This window comes from Borostomias antarcticus (assembly GCF_949987555.1).
Source record: "Borostomias antarcticus genome assembly, chromosome: 19".
Taxonomy (NCBI): Eukaryota; Metazoa; Chordata; class Actinopteri; order Stomiiformes; family Stomiidae; genus Borostomias; species Borostomias antarcticus.
The window spans coordinates 4,366,617-4,382,648 of NC_140252.1; the positions used below are offsets into that span (position 1 = coordinate 4,366,617).

General features: G+C 45.9%; 5 protein-coding genes across 5 annotated transcripts; 2 read left to right on the forward strand and 3 right to left on the reverse strand.

Moving 5' to 3' along the window:
- Window positions 1–3,904: 3,904 nt before the first annotated feature.
- On the reverse strand, window positions 3,905–4,315 carry LOC311321588 (histone H3.2; the record flags this gene model as incomplete). The annotated part of the gene is made up of 1 exon (XM_084453582.1): window positions 3,905–4,315. The coding sequence occupies one exon, from the start codon at window positions 4,313–4,315 to the stop codon at window positions 3,905–3,907; it is 411 nt and encodes a 136-aa protein (XP_084309708.1).
- A 294-nt stretch (window positions 4,316–4,609) lies between these two features.
- LOC311321441 (histone H2A-like) lies at window positions 4,610–4,996 on the forward strand (the record flags this gene model as incomplete). Its single annotated transcript, XM_084453422.1, has 1 exon — window positions 4,610–4,996. One exon carries the CDS (start codon window positions 4,610–4,612, stop codon window positions 4,994–4,996), a length of 387 nt encoding a protein of 128 aa, XP_084309548.1.
- Window positions 4,997–7,246: 2,250 nt separating this feature from the next.
- Window positions 7,247–7,861, reverse strand: LOC311321729 (histone H1-like; the record flags this gene model as incomplete). The annotated part of the gene is made up of 1 exon (XM_084453734.1): window positions 7,247–7,861. One exon carries the CDS (start codon window positions 7,859–7,861, stop codon window positions 7,247–7,249), a length of 615 nt encoding a protein of 204 aa, XP_084309860.1.
- Window positions 7,862–10,830: 2,969 nt separating this feature from the next.
- LOC311321730 (histone H2B-like) lies at window positions 10,831–11,208 on the forward strand (the record flags this gene model as incomplete). Its single annotated transcript, XM_084453735.1, has 1 exon — window positions 10,831–11,208. The coding sequence occupies one exon, from the start codon at window positions 10,831–10,833 to the stop codon at window positions 11,206–11,208; it is 378 nt and encodes a 125-aa protein (XP_084309861.1).
- A 982-nt stretch (window positions 11,209–12,190) lies between these two features.
- On the reverse strand, window positions 12,191–12,502 carry LOC311321731 (histone H4; the record flags this gene model as incomplete). Its single annotated transcript, XM_084453736.1, has 1 exon — window positions 12,191–12,502. One exon carries the CDS (start codon window positions 12,500–12,502, stop codon window positions 12,191–12,193), a length of 312 nt encoding a protein of 103 aa, XP_084309862.1.
- Between the last annotated feature and the right edge of the window lie 3,530 nt (window positions 12,503–16,032).

Consider the following 16,032-nt stretch of genomic DNA (forward strand, 5'->3'; position numbering starts at 1 on the left):
TTTTTTTTGTTGCTTCCCTCTGGAATATGTAGGGGTGGGAACTATGCCCACCCTCCCATTGGTCTCGGTAAAGTGAGTAGCATTTAGGTAACACACACACACACACACGTACACACACAGACACACACACACACACACACGTACACACAGACATACACCAGTCCACTTACGGCTTTAGGCCTGGACTTGGGGCCCAGTCCCCCTTCCCCTCACCCTAACCCGGGTCCGTATCCTTTTCCCACCCCCACCCTACCCCCGACCCCTGCCTCTACCTGGACCCAGGCACACTCACGCTCACACAGAAATACACCAGTGTTTACCATGTCTCTCCTATGCTCTTTTTAACCCCTTTTGCTCTGAAAATGTAATTTAATGTAATCTATTGCTCTATAAATGTTCTTAACAGTTGGACAAACATACTCCAGGAGCTTGCTTGATCATCTTGTTGAGAGGGGTCAGGGAATAATTTTTACAGCTCATTTTTCTCTCCCTGGGTGATACTGTTTTTTTTTTTCTTCCCTCTGGAATATGTAGGGGTGGGGCCTATGCCCACCTCCCTTGTTCTCTGTAAAGCGCATTGTGTTGCCTCTGTGTATGAAATACGCTATACAAATAAAGCTTTGATTGATTGATTGCTTGATTGATTGCTTGATTGATCATGTCGCCACAATATCTCTCACATGAGGTGTGTTTGGTCCTGTAGGTAAGAAGCACCGATAGTTTTTTTTTATATACACTATATGGACAAAAGTATTGGGATGTCTACACATTACACTTAGAGGAGCTTTTATGACATCCCTTTCTAAATTCATAGGCATTCATAAGGAGTTGGTCCCCCGTTTGCAGCTATAACAGCTTTTGTCCATATAGGGTATGATAGGCCATCTTTATAGAATCTCTCCAACCATGTTGCCATTTGTTGTGTGATTGTGATTGATGTAATTTGGTAATACCTTACATATTGCATGAATCTGCCTCTAGAAATGGAGCTTCTATTCAAAATAAATCATTTATTGAGCATTATAAAAAGTAAAAGTATCTCATCATTATCTATGGTACTTTGTTTATGTCAACGGAGGTCTTCAAGCGAGACCTCAAGACGTACCTTTTCGACCTAGCCTACAATCACTAGCTAGGACCTTGACACACAGAAAGGCAGCCTCAAACCTACCTGTGAATCCTCTGTATACATTGGTATTTATCCTGCTATGCACTGTATGTATATCAAGTAGTGTACAGAAGCTGGTTACCCTGAAACAGGCTTGTTCTGTTCTGACAGCTGTGTTGCTTCAATGGCTCAGTGTGCTACTAACCGTTTTCTGCCTCCCCTAGCGCCTCTCTCTCTCCCTCTTATCCTCTAACCAGGTCCAGTGTCAGCTGTGGAGCTGTGGATGTCGTAGTATTTAGTACACACACACACACACACACACACACAGACACACATCAGTCCACATCCGGCTTAGGCCTGGACCTGATGCTCTTAGCCTTTCTTGCTCTGAAAATGTAATTTAATGTAATTTATTGTTCTTTAAATGTTCTTAGCCATTAGACAAATATAATCCAGGAGCTTGCCCCAGCTTGCCTGTCTCAATATCTGTGTGGTCTGTATGGCTCTATGTGCTACTAACCCTGTTCTGCCTTCCCTCTCCCTAGTGCCTCTCTCTCTCCCTCCTATCTTCTAACCAGGTCCAGTGGATGACCCACTGTCACCAGCAGACCTCCCGGAGTCCGATAGATACCCCCGTGTCTGCTGTGGATGTCGTAGCATGTCCGTAGAATGTCCTCTCTCCTATGATGCTTTTTAGCCTCTCTTACTCTGAAATATAATTTAATGTAATGTATTGCTTTATAAATGTTCTTAGCCGGTAGACAAACATACTCCTGGAGCAACAAACATACTCCTTGTTGAGAAGGGTCAGGGAAGAATTTTTACAGCTCACTTATCGGGCCCCCGGGTGATTACTGTTTTTTTGCTTCCCTCTGGAATATGTAGAGAGTGGGTCGTATGCCCACCTCCCTTGTTCTCTGTAAAGCGCATTGTGTTGCCTCTGGGTATGAAATGCGCTATAAAAATAAAGCTTTGATTGATTGATTGATTGATTGATGTGAAATGTTAGGTGATGTGAAATTTTAGGTGATGCACACATTGTTATTCTTATAGGTTGCCCTGGTTTGTAAACGACACACCCTTGTAGCTGAAGTATACTAGCTGCTAAAACCTAATTCTAGCAACCACGTCAACAGACATCTCCTTTAGAGAAGAGCAGTGGTGAACCTGATTTGGCTCCTGTTCTGTATCCCCCCTCTCAGGTCATAGGGGGTGCTGCTGGAGCATAGGCAGGGTGGGCTCTGGGAAAGACTGTTAGAAGCTAAAGACAAATCTCCTCACCTGCCTAAACTATCTATTAGAAACTAACACGAACGAGAAGTCGCTGGGCTGGTAAGTTCCTGTTACAGGAGGGCAGGACTCGGACCCCTGTACAGGGGTAATGCAGAGACAACTGATTTAACAGTAGTCCATTTTCCAAATGATTCAAAATATATGTGATTGATATTGGTAGGTTTATCATTTGGTTTGTGTAGCCAATGCACTACAACCCCCATACAAAAGACATGGACCCAATTGAGGCTTTTCTCCTTTTTCAATTAGTGAGGCTGACTAACTACATATTGTGGCCCCTAAATGTGAATCGGGGTGAAATGGGATCCGGAGGGTGAGAGGAAACAAGTAACAATATTGGTGCACTTATCATCCACGTTGGTGTTGGAGGTGTTTACCTAATAGCCTCTGCTCATATTAACTGGAACTGAATATCGGCCCTACTGCTGTTTCTGGACCTTCAGCAGGCAGGCAGGTACTTCATTAATTCCAGAGGGGAAATTGCACTGTTACAACAGCCACATTCAAACGACACGAAATAGGTTTAGGTCGATATAATATGCAATACAATATATGGGTTCCATGTAAATACACAGGTGAACTGTATGTATGGATTAAAAATGTGTGTGCCACTGGTGTTATGGTGCTGCAGCTGAACCTACTGGGCTGGGGACCATCAACATCCACCTCCTTCAGCTCCCATTTGACCTGAAGGAACCGTGGAGGGATACAGTACTATTTCACACTGTGACTGACAGGATGGAGGTCTGTCTTAGCTGTGCTACAATCTGTTCTCAACTATCCAAATGAGAAGACATAGGGGTTGCCAAAAGACAGGTAAAGACAGGCACCACAGTCAAAAGATATAGAGTTGATGGAAATCCATCAGAATGTAATTTATAACTATAGCCACTAGAGGGAGATAAAAGGCTTTTTTTGTTGCTTGTTGTGACTGTTTTTTCTCGCTTTGTGGTATTGTTTAGGTATGGTACACTTAAATAGTCCACCTGTAACATACCACAACGCAGGAGGAAAAAGTAACAAGACAAAAAAACAACCTTAATCTCACTTTGCTGTGGTTTTCCCATCACGTTAAAATAGATTGAACGGCTATTCACTTGTTTAAACCACCTCATACGCTAAACAAAGCATGTTACTAGTGTTTGAATAAACCATTTTTAAACTATGTTCATACTTTCTCTGAGGCTGTAATCAAATAATGGAAGGGACTAAAGTCTGACTTTCATTCCGTTCCAAGTTCTCTTCTTGGGTGTCAAAAAAGGCGGTACAAGCTGAAATCCATGGCTGGGCGTAAGGTCAATGCACACAAATAATTGCATTGTATACGTGGATGTCATGATGGTGGTGAATGGACAGCGTAGTAGAACTAACAGTCCCCATTAGGACGCACTAGACTGTGCAGGTTGCAATAGGAACACATTGGCTTCATTATTAGAGATAATGAGGTGGCTCTTAAAAGAGCCTTTGGGGGATGTTGAAATGATGAAGCAAGTCAGGACAATTTTAGGCGCGTTCTCCGCGAATGCGGCGGGCCAACTGGATGTCCTTGGGCATGATGGTCACCCTCTTGGCGTGAATGGCGCACAGGTTGGTGTCCTCGAAGAGGCCGACCAGGTATGCCTCGCTGGCCTCCTGCAGGGCCATCACAGCAGAGCTCTGGAAGCGCAAGTCGGTCTTGAAGTCTTGAGCGATTTCCCTCACCAGGCGCTGGAAGGGCAACTTGCGGATCAACAGCTCGGTAGACTTCTGGTAACGACGGATCTCTCTCAGGGCTACCGTGCCGGGCCTGTAACGATGAGGCTTCTTCACACCGCCGGTGGCGGGTGCGCTCTTACGAGCCGCCTTGGTGGCGAGCTGCTTCCTCGGGGCTTTGCCACCGGTGGATTTACGGGCGGTCTGCTTGGTTCTGGCCATGATTTCATATGTCTTCTCCGCGAGTTGAAGTTAAAACTTTCCACGAAGAGTCTTGTAGGTTTACAGAAGGTAATGTGCCATTTTTATAACGTCCGCTGTCGTGCGCTGATTGGACGGCCTCTCTGGGCGACTTCATTGGCTGGCTATCGCCTCTTTCTCCGCATTGGACATTAACATGGAGCCTGGGATTGGATAAGGCGACAAAGGCAAAAGAGCGCCACTTTACGTAAGGTATAATTATCCGACCGCAGTGGTATCAGGCCACTCAGTTTCTGAAATACTTCGATACTGAACATGAGCGGAAGAGGGAAAACAGGAGGCAAAGCAAGGGCCAAGGCCAAGACCCGATCATCTCGCGCCGGTCTCCAGTTCCCGGTGGGTCGTGTTCATAGACTTCTCCGTAAGGGCAACTATGCCCATCGTGTGGGAGCCGGTGCACCGGTTTACCTGGCCGCTGTGCTCGAGTACCTGACTGCTGAGATCCTGGAGTTGGCCGGCAACGCTGCCCGCGACAACAAGAAGAGTCGTATCATCCCCCGTCACCTCCAGCTGGCTGTCCGCAACGACGAGGAGCTCAACAAACTTCTCGGAGGTGTGACGATCGCCCAGGGCGGCGTGCTGCCCAACATCCAGGCAGTGCTTCTCCCTAAGAAGACCGAGAAGGCTGTCAAAGCCAAGTGAAGTCGCCACTGACGTGAATTCTCCCAATAATCCCAAAGGCTCTTTTAAGAGCCACCCACTTCTATTCTTAAAAGTGCAACGTGTATTTCCATTGTTCTCTCTCCCGATTTGAGGCACATTCGCCTACATGAGCTTGATGCTTGAAATTTAGCTAATTCAGTCTGGTTTGAAGGTATTGCAGACATGTTTTTGGATTGCTTTAAAATATTCGTTATTGGGCATAGTTGTATTACTCTTGACTTGTCATTGTTTTAATTTAAAACCTGTTTAATTGAAACGCTTCGTGTTGCCTTTGTGGATGAAGTGTGCTGCATGAATGACCTAGTTCAGGGGTGGCCAACCCGCGGCTCGCGAGCCGCATGCGGCTCTTTGCCCGTCAATGTGCGGCTCCTCCATCCATCCCCCCAAAAAAGTTTGCTTGCGGCTCTTCCATCCTTTCATTAAAAAATAAATTCATTCATCCATAAGAACGTTTCTCTCTCTCTAGTTTCGCTGTGCATTTCCCGCCCATTTTAGTGTATTGCAGATTTGTCATAAAATCATGATTCGTTTCGCTAGTGAGGAAGTCGCGTGAGAACCACTTCAAACCAATCATATAGGTAGCAAATCACCTTGGTAACAAAATTATTAGGTGCGTTTACATGGACAGTTTGAATCGGTTTCAAATAGGTTTGGAAGACCAAACCGATTGAAAATATGTCATATAAACACCTCAATCCGACTGAAATCCCAATCGCTTTCAAGGAGGTAGTTTAAACCTTTTCGAAACCGTTTGGTCCGTCATGTATACTACCTTGAAACGGATTGATGCTGCGTTCTGCGTTCATTTTGCGCATGCTCAAGACTTGACTAATCAAGGCACGCTCGACAGTTCCGTAGTCAGCTGTTTGTAACCATCGTAACGCAATCACTCACGGCTGCGTGCGCGTTCGAAACATTTGTTTCGTTGTCGCATGTAAACATCCAACCAGTTTACTTTGTATCCCATGTATACGCTCAAGCTGAAATCAGCTTGAAATCAACCAGATTGAAAAATATTTGTCATGTAAACGCACCTATTGTAAACTAAATAATTTAAGTAATAATAATAATAATAAGACAAAAGCTAACGTAGCCTAGGCTACTGTACACAACCAAAGAATGGCTGGAAAGAAATGCGCAGCTAAAAGAAAATCTGAAGACGAACACAGGACATTTTTTACCCGAGTGGGGAGAGTAATTTTTTCTTCATAGAACGTAATGGTAAGCCATTCTGTCTGATATGCCAGACATCATTGGGACATTTCAAAGCCTCAAATCTCCAGCCCAGTCCAGCCCAACCCAGCCTAACCCAGTCCAGCCCAGCCTAACCCAGCCCAGTCCAGCCCAGCCTAACCCAGCCCAGTTCAGCCTAACCCAGCCCAGCCCAGCCTAACACAGTCCAGCCCAGCCTAACCCAGCCCAGTCCAGCCTAACCCAGCCCAGTCCAAAATATATTATGTCAGAAAATATCTTGTTGTATGTATTCATTTTAAATAAATTAACTTTAAATGTATATTTAATGGACAATAATGTTTTTCTTCTTATTTTAGACTGGGGTGCCTTGTGATTTTAAGTACTTATGAAGGGTGCGGTGACTGAAAAAAAGGTTGAGAAACGCTGGTATATATGGTGTGGCTCTGGGTGGTACCACAGTAATTGTTGTGGCTCTTAGTCTCTGACTGGTTGGCCACCCCTGACCTAGTTTGTCATGCCTGTTTGTCCTACCTAATTAGACGTCCTTGTATAAATGGCTTGATCTCCTCGTAGACTTATACAATAATGGACGAAATTTAGCCACAATGCAAGGGTCACAGCATGGCGGCGATCAGCTCTGATCATTGACTGCGCAGTCCTGATCTTTATGAACGAGCGCCAAAAAGACATGTTGAATAAACTACGCGTCGATCTGATCCCTGTGCACGCCAGTTGACCATGCACATGCATCAGATAATACAATAGTTTTTTACCCTACAGTTGAAATTCATAGCCTCCCATTATCAGTGCTGTGGAAGTGTATTATAATGAAACACCAGCGTGTGTAGGCCTACAACACGTTTTCAGTGCCATTAGATTTTGTCTCGCAATTAAGTGTTTTATATCGGAATTATTACGGTTGGGTGTGCGCCCGCGTGAACTCGGTGGCCATACATGGAGATGCGCTTTTATGGAGTTGGTTGGGTGGCTCTTAAAAGAGCCTTTGTAATAGTAAAGAGGACAGAAAGAAGACGTTTACTTCTTCTTGGGGGCTGCCTTCTTCGCCTTGGCAGCCCTGGGCTTGGCAGCTTTGGGCTTGACGGCCTTCTTGGGGCTCTTGGCTGGGGCTTTTTTGGGTGTCGCGGGCTTCTTGGCCTTTTTGGGGCTCTTTGCCACCTTCTTAGCTGCGGGCTTCTTGGCTTTCTTGGGAGATTTCTTGGCGGCTGCAGGCTTCTTAGCCACGACCTTTTTGGGCTTCTTGGCTGCAGCGGGCTTCTTGGCTGCTACCTTCTTGACCTTCGGGGCGGCGGGCTTCTTAGCTGGCTTCTTTACCTTCGCCTCGGCTGCTTTGTTGATCTTGAAGGAACCGGAGGCGCCAGTTCCTTTGGTCTGTACCAAAGTGCCCTTGGTGACGAGGCTCTTGACGGCGATCTTGACGCGGGAGTTGTTCTTCTCCACGTCGTAGCCGCCGGCAGCCAGTGCCTTCTTGACCGCTGCCAGGGAGACACCGCTCCTCTCCTTGGAGGCGGAAACAGCCGTGACGATCAGGTCGCCGACGCTGGGTCCCACTTTCTTGGGCTTGGCTGCTGCCTTCTTCTTGGGTGCCTTGGCCGGAGCGGCGGCTGCGGGAGCTGGGGCGACTTCTGCCATGTCTATCTTGAGTTTGCTCTGCGGTATCACACGTACTGTATGTCGGTCCTGCTGAGTGTGAGTCCTCGACGCTGCGAGGGGTTGGCCTTAAACGCGCCATGAGAACCGTGTGGACTCAGCTCCACCACCGAGGAGCTCTCGGTTACCAAAATGATGTTCCTCTTGTGTTTTCTCCTGGTGTATAAAGGGCTAGAAATCAAAGTTGGAGTGGAGCACAAGTCCGAAAGCGAATGTGACAGCGAGCAGCCTATTTGTCGTTCGAAATAAAGTGGTTTGGGAGGCGGCGGCCTCGTCTGTTTATTCGCGACCGGGTGAAAACACCGCCGTTGATCTCTCGGATGGAGCCGTGCGCACTAGGTTTCCAGTGGCATTTGACTCCTAAAATGTCTAAAAGTGCATGCGATTATGGACAGAAATCGTTGCCCAGTGAGCCAAGTTGTCTGGCAAGGGGCTAAAATGATTTAGGGTACACAGAAGTGGTGCCGATGTTTTTAAACGGGGTCTCTTTTGGTGTGCGTAAAGCACAGCGTTGAAACTGGGGCGGAGACCTGGTCCCTATCAAGCTGGTGTCTGCCAGTGTGTATAGGCTACCTTTCGCCCTCCCTGGGTGATTCACATTTGGATTCCCAGCAGAATGACTCCGCCTGGTCTTTTTGGACTGTCTGTCGCCTATTACACCCCTCGTCTGGGGCAATGTCCTCGTTTGGTTGGTAGCCTATGCAGTGAAGTGACCTGAGGCGCACCGGCTGCGTTACATAGGATTGCAAAAAGTGACAAGCAACCATCACAACACACACGCGTCGTTTTCTTTTTACTGAATTTGATGACCTTGCTATAAAAATGTCTGAATCGCATCTTGAGTGGGCTATTGTGCCATGAGAATTATAGAGAACGCAGGAGCCCAGTCGCCTAGCCGATCCTATCGCAGCCCATGTAGTGAAGATAGGCCTATAGCCTACATGGAAGGACATGTAGGCGCTTATTGTTGAGTGATATGAGCAATTATTAATTTCTAGAAATGTTTATCTCAAGCAAGATTGTGTTCTTGAGCACAGTATTTACACCTACAGGGAATAACAAGATAAGTGACTAAGCGCGAACTGCTAAGAATCAATCCCCTATAGCCTACCATGTTAGACTATTGCTAACAACATGAGTAGAAACTCGAGAATCCAGAGGCGATCAACAGAAGGTGTTTGCTTCAAAAAGAGCATACAGTCTTATACAGAGAATACAGTCTCAGTGAGTGTCCTGCAGGAGAGATGCCCTTCGCACATAGGCCTAACAGTTGTATAATCTAGGCTATCTGTTTCTATCAGTTGTCACAGGCTGCTTCTATCAGTTGTCACAGGTGGCTTTTCAGATTGATGGTTCATCTTATTATAAGTTAGGGCAGTGCCTTCTGTCCAATACAGTTGATTCAGCTGTCTGGTGCCGATTTACACCTTATTGGGGCCACTTTCTGTGGGCCACGGTCATCCCTCCCTGTCCACTCTTCAAAGACTGTTCATTACAAACTTTAGTTTTAATATCCTTTGTTCAAGTCCTAATGTATATGCCTGTCATATGGTCCCTCAATTCCTAGTCCTTACGCACTAGGCTACCTTAGCACTCTAGTCTGGTGTCCAGCTTCTGATTTGCACACACAGGGCCTACTCTGCCAGTGTTGACTCGTCCATCATTGAGATACACAGAGTGCATAGGCTATAGTTTATTTCTAAGGCATGTGAAGACTACTTAAACCTGCAGCTTAACCCTAACCCAGCTGCAAATAAATCGCTACACTCAGTCAAGCAGATACAGCTATCTACGATGCAATAGTGAATGATGTCTACTGTGGAATAGTTTTATTTTCTAGGCTATGCAGCCAATTTTTAGATTTATGACTGTGAACAAGTCATTAAAAGAATATGGGGAACACGCCTGTCAGAACAACTGGCTGCTGATATCAGTGAGGAGTGATAGCGGTGAGAGCGACAGTGTGCAGTGGAGCTCTTATGGAAATACCCCAAAATGCCCAATGCCAACATGGTGCCCTGGGCTCAATGCTGACAGGACTTTTAGGGGGGTGTAATTTCAGAGGAAACAAGGGAGGCCAAAAACAACCTGGCGAAGAACTGTGAGCTCGGAACTAAAAATGGCTACCTAACTTGGGACAAGGCACAACATGCTGCACAGGACAGGACCAGATGGAAGCAGAGAGTCACAGCCTTATGTTCCTCAACGAACCGAGAGGATTAAAAGTAAGTTGAGTAAGGAATAACAATCCAACTGCAGACTGTGTCCTTTTGTTAGTGTGACCATATCTAGGCTACCTAGCAACCTGCTTTGGTGTCCTTGTGGACATATCAGGGTTTGTCGTTTGCTAGATTTTGAGAAAGCTGTCCTGTGATGTGTCATGCTAGGTTCAACACTGACCTGAGAATCAACTAGGCTAAGGGCTTCAAAATTCACAAAACGAAAAAAATGATGTATTTCAACTCAACAATGTATTTTAAATTCAACGGAGTCATTGACTTTATTTTCTGCAAATGCCATCATTTTGCTTACAAAGACTTCACGCGCCACTCGCCCATTATATGCCAATGGGTGGGAGGTGCAAACAAATGTGGGTGGGAGGTGTAAACAAAATGCTTCAACAATGGATGACCATGGAGAAAATGTCCATATGTGTGTCTCAAATAATTCATTTTCCCCATAGGGATTTTGGACTACACTCCACAATGGCGGCACTGCTACATCCAATAAAGTGACGTCAGACCACACGCCCCACAGCAGGGAAAGTGGGCTGGGGGTGAGGGAGTTCCTGAGCATGCGCGGTCAATTTGGTTCGATGGAGAAACGAGGACGTCAGAGTTCAACGCAGATATAGACGGGAGCCTTGCCTAAACATTTGCATACTCCCCCTACATATACCGGGTGACTACCTGCCGCCTTACAGTGGTTTCTGAGAAGCAACATCTAGAAAAATGCCCGAACCTGCAGCAAAGTCCGCGCCCAAGAAGGGCTCTAAGAAAGCCGTCTCCAAGACTGCTGTCAAAGGCGGCAAGAAGCGCAGAAAGTCCAGGAAGGAGAGCTACGCTATCTACGTGTACAAAGTCCTGAAGCAGGTCCACCCCGACACCGGCATTTCCTCCAAGGCCATGGGGATCATGAATTCCTTTGTGAACGACATCTTCGAGCGTATTGCCGGAGAGTCCTCTCGCCTGGCGCACTACAACAAGCGTTCAACCATCACCTCCAGGGAGATCCAGACCGCCGTGCGCCTGCTGCTCCCCGGTGAGCTGGCCAAGCACGCCGTGTCCGAGGGCACCAAGGCAGTGACTAAGTACACCAGCTCCAAGTAAAGAGGCGGCTTTTCACGGCTTCAATCTACCCAAAGGCTCTTTTAAGAGCCACCCACATATTCTATAAAATAATGCAATTCCATGGTGGGACTAGATTTTTATGTTTAATGTTCGTATACATTGTGTGCTAGGGATGCGTGCTGTAATTAATTGATCACCGAATGTGTAATTTTTTGACCATCTCTCTGTGGATCAATGGTCTCTGTAATCCTGGGGCATTGCGCGCCTTTTCTTATTCTAAGCCCCCCGGTAACGTTAGAATACACGGATCGCAGGCTTGGTCGACAGCAAGGATATTTACGATTGATAGTGTAGCTACGAGTCATCCCCGTCGGTAGCCGATCACGAAATATGACCAAGTAGACTGATTCTAGACTATTAGTAGCCCATTACGGTGGGTGACAGTTGAGTGGGATTCAGCCCTCTTCTACAGGAAAACAATGCCAGCAGTGTTGGGGGGGGAGCAGCCATTCTTGCATTGCCTCGCAGCCAGACTCGACGCGAAAACAAATATTTCACAATAGAAACTGGACTTCCAAGCCGTCCGGGACGATTTGAGTGGGAGACCTAGGCTAGGAAACTTGCCCTGCGGACTACAACAAGCTACAACAATTCATTGTAACGCAATTCCAATCTGAATAACAGCGAAAACGTATTTTCCGCTTAGAAACTCCGCTAGCTGATAGTCGTTCTTTAATTGATTGTTGTTGACGTAGTTAATAACGGCACTCGTCTGATTTTATTCTAACGCTACCGCTCGTGCGCTGTAATTGTGTACCGCTCGTGCGCTGTAATTGTGTACATCACTTAGAATATCTTCTTACAGTTAAATATTTAATCTGGAGGTTTTAAATAAAATGTATTCTACATTCACTATGAGCATCACTTGAGCATTCGACAGAGACATAGCTTTTAATTGTAGATGTGGGTGGCTCTTAAAAGAGCCGTTGGGTCGGTATGCCACAAATTATTCAGAAAACGCTTATCCGCCGAAGCCGTACAGGGTGCGTCCCTGGCGCTTCAGAGCGTAGACCACATCCATGGCGGTTACGGTCTTTCTCTTGGCGTGCTCGGTGTAGGTCACTGCATCACGGATGACGTTCTCCAGGAATACCTTCAGCACACCGCGGGTTTCTTCGTAGATCAGACCAGAAATACGCTTCACGCCACCACGACGAGCCAGACGACGGATCGCAGGCTTGGTGATGCCCTGGATGTTATCACGAAGAACCTTGCGATGGCGTTTGGCGCCTCCCTTGCCGAGTCCTTTTCCTCCCTTACCGCGGCCTGACATTTTTAACACTTCGTCTATCAAGTTGTTAGCTTGACTGCTGCACTCCAGAAGTGTGGCGTGTTTATTATGTCGTGAATGCGGATGTGATTGAACACAGTGGGCGCATTTTTCTGCCTGGGTGGAGCCCCACTGGATAGAACCTCCTACCTCAGCCCAACCCTTCAAGCAGCACGTCCTCAACCAGGCCAGGCCCAGCCTGGCCTATGTGCGTGGCTGGCTTGTTTCTGTTAAGGAGGGGTAGGACGGAAGCTAGTCATGCCACTGAAATAGCTGTGAATTGAAATGACATGAAATAATGTCTGATAAATGAAGATAGGTCTTGTCGCCTGGACACATCAGTTCCAATACTAATCCAGCACAATAAGAGTGGGATAGCCAGTTACCTCACAATAACTAGCAGCAGCATATAACATTAATGGTAGTGGTCAGTGGCTAAAGAAGTTACACTGATGATTCCTGTAACGTTAACTATTTTGCTGCAATTGGTTCAACTTCTGTTTCTGGACAAAGGTAAGGGATAAACCCAGATAACACAAGGCCAGCGGACCTACAGCGGTTACCCAATGAACGAGTTGGCGGACCTCAGGTGGAATATAACACAAGGCTTGCGGACCTTCAGCGGGTATCCAAAGGACGAGCTGGCTGCCTTGAAAATGCACGTTTATCATAGTTTTTAGCATAGGCCCATAGACCTCCATTATCAAGGGGGTGCGCACACAGAGGAAAAAGGAGCTAGCTTACTACTGCACGGATCGGTTAAATGTTGGTGTGTATGGATCAGTTTCATTGAGGACAAAGCGACATTTGAGCTAAACTTGCTATGACAGCGGCGTTCCCCTTTAAATTACTGCACATGAATTCAATAACTTACATAGCACCACCAGGTAACCACATTTTTACATAGCTTCTATAACATCCAGTGACAAAAAGTCTCCAACCCCAGGGTTTGAACTCCTGCCCTTCCACATGGGAGTCAGGCACTTTATCCACTATACCACCAGGGATCTGGATAATGTGCGGTGTCATAGTGTTTTTGTTTTGGTGTTCTGGGACCACTGCCTCTTGTGGTGGCAACATAGAACTGCAGGTCAACAACACGACGGAGGGAAAGAGGGGAAGGAGGGCAATAGTATCCAGCTGCAGCCGTGCAGCCACCGAGATAGGACCTGAGAATTAGGACCCGGGAAATAGGACCGCACCGCAGGTATTCTGGGAATTAGAGTCCACTACAGCCTATATGTATTGCTAGTTGTCATATATGTAATCATCCAGATTTGTGACAAAAGATTAAAAATTAGACTAAAAATGACCTCAGTGACTGTAGCTAGTAGCTAGCTCGTTAGCTAAGCGCTGTAAAGTTACTCGAAGCTCAAGACTACTTTTCATTTATTGAGATAGCAGCTAACAGCTAATCAATGATATAACACTTGCAATTGTTATATACCCCAATTATTTTAAGGACAGGCATTTCAGGACAAATCTGGCTGGAATAAGACAGTCTTTATTATTCCCGGCGCGTGCATTATGCCGCCCCTCTAACGTTATTTGCAATTTAGAATACCAGCAATAACGCACAGCATAAGGAAACAACCGACAGCGCCTCTCCCCTCCTCCTCCTCCTCGTCCTCTCCCTCAGAACCGGACTCCGAACCGGAGGCGGCCATAGAGAGTGAGTCCACGGGGGGGCAGAGGAATTTCCTCAGCAAAAAACGCAGCACGATACTGCCTCTCTACCAACGGCAGGAGGTAGCACGGCGCGCACGAGGGAGGCACAAGCAGACCATCCCTCGCATGCTGGGCCCCGAGGCAGACGAAGCACAAATCGTGCCGGTCCAGCAACACGGGGCCCTTAGAAGGGCTTTTGGTGGGGCTGGAATGTCTCCCAGTCCCGCCGCTTCCAGGTTGCTGACCGCTTTCTTCATACTTGAGGTAAATCTTCACACTCAGTCAATATTTCAGCTCGCTGAAATATTTTGGGAGCAGTTTGATGGGTTTAGCTCTCTTTTATACAGTTTAGAGAGTAAGGCACCTGTACCTGATTGGCTGTCAGATGCGTTCAATTTTAATATTCATATTCAGTCTGCGTTGCCTTGGCAACGGGGTAAACCACTAGGAGCGAAGCCCCCCTATGGGGCGAAGCTCTGCGAAATAGAACCACACACAGTCTAGTCTATTGCAACCAGCGTTTTAACGACATGCAATAAGCGAGATTAGACTACAATAAGGTTAGAATTATTATTGTTTATTGCAAGCGGTCTTGTTGTTAATGTTTGGACTGAACTGGGCTTTAGAATAGCAGGCTAACGTAAATATTGCAAATATAGGCCTAATGTCTAATTTGCATATAACAACAATCAAATGTAGGCTATTAGGCTAGTTGTATAATAATATTGATGTTCTTGTGTGTTATAGCCTACTGTGTGGTGCTGACGATTTAGTTAACATTGCAACCATCTGTCTGTCGAGTGCGCATCTGTCTTTATGTATGTGTGTGTGTGTGTGTGTGTGTGTTTGTGTGTGTGTGTGTGTGTGTGTGCGTCTGTCTGTCTGTGTGCATCTGTCTGTAGGTGTACATCTGTATGTCTGTATGTGTACATCTGTCTGTCTGTATGTGTAGGGTGGATTCAGGTAATGTGGGACAGTTTTTAGTAGATGCTCCGTTAGACTTTTTAAACAAATATTAACTTAACCCAGTGATGCTTCAATAAATCATTTTAGGCCTTATAAAAATGTATGAGCTGGAATTAAATTGGAATACAATCATTTTTAGAAACTACACAACTTCAAACCTACCATGACCCCCTCTTTCACTTAAGCAGCATGTTCAGTTAATGTGGGCCAGTCATTTTTAGATTAAAACAGAAGATTTATTTTCACTGGATATTAACATGAAAATTAACAATGAACATTTTTATTAGATAATTATTAATCATGTAATTCAATGTTTAGGCACTATAGGCCTTTAGGTTTAAAAAATATCATGTGTAGGCTAGTTAAAAATATCATGTGGTTAAAAAAAAAAAAATGTTTCAATCATGGAGGTCTATGTCAATCACTCTTGTCAATGTTCCTGCAGTAGACTATTTGTCATTCAGTCTACATTTTTAGGAAACACTCCCTGCAAATGAAAACTCCTTCATCAAGAGTCCGTTTTCCTCCGCACAGGACCGGTGATACCAGAGCTCCCACATGACACATTTGACCCAGTCCTCTTCTTTTTTGGGGTCCTCTGTATCCCCATAGGTCTCCTGGCAGCCGTTGCATTTTGTTTGGTCTTGACTGACGCCCACTTTTCCTTTTTTGTTTGTTTGGACCACCTTTTCCTCTAGCTAACCATAGCCCTACCCTTTAACCTTTGGACTACAACGATCATTTCATTTAGCTAGCTAGGGGATAGGATTAGGGTAGGATTAAGGTTAGGGTAATGGTGGATTAGACTTTGGTTTAGGTTAGGATTTAACTTTAGCCTATAGATAAAAGATAACTAAATAAAGCATAACATGCTGGTCCACTTTACCTGAACAATGCTG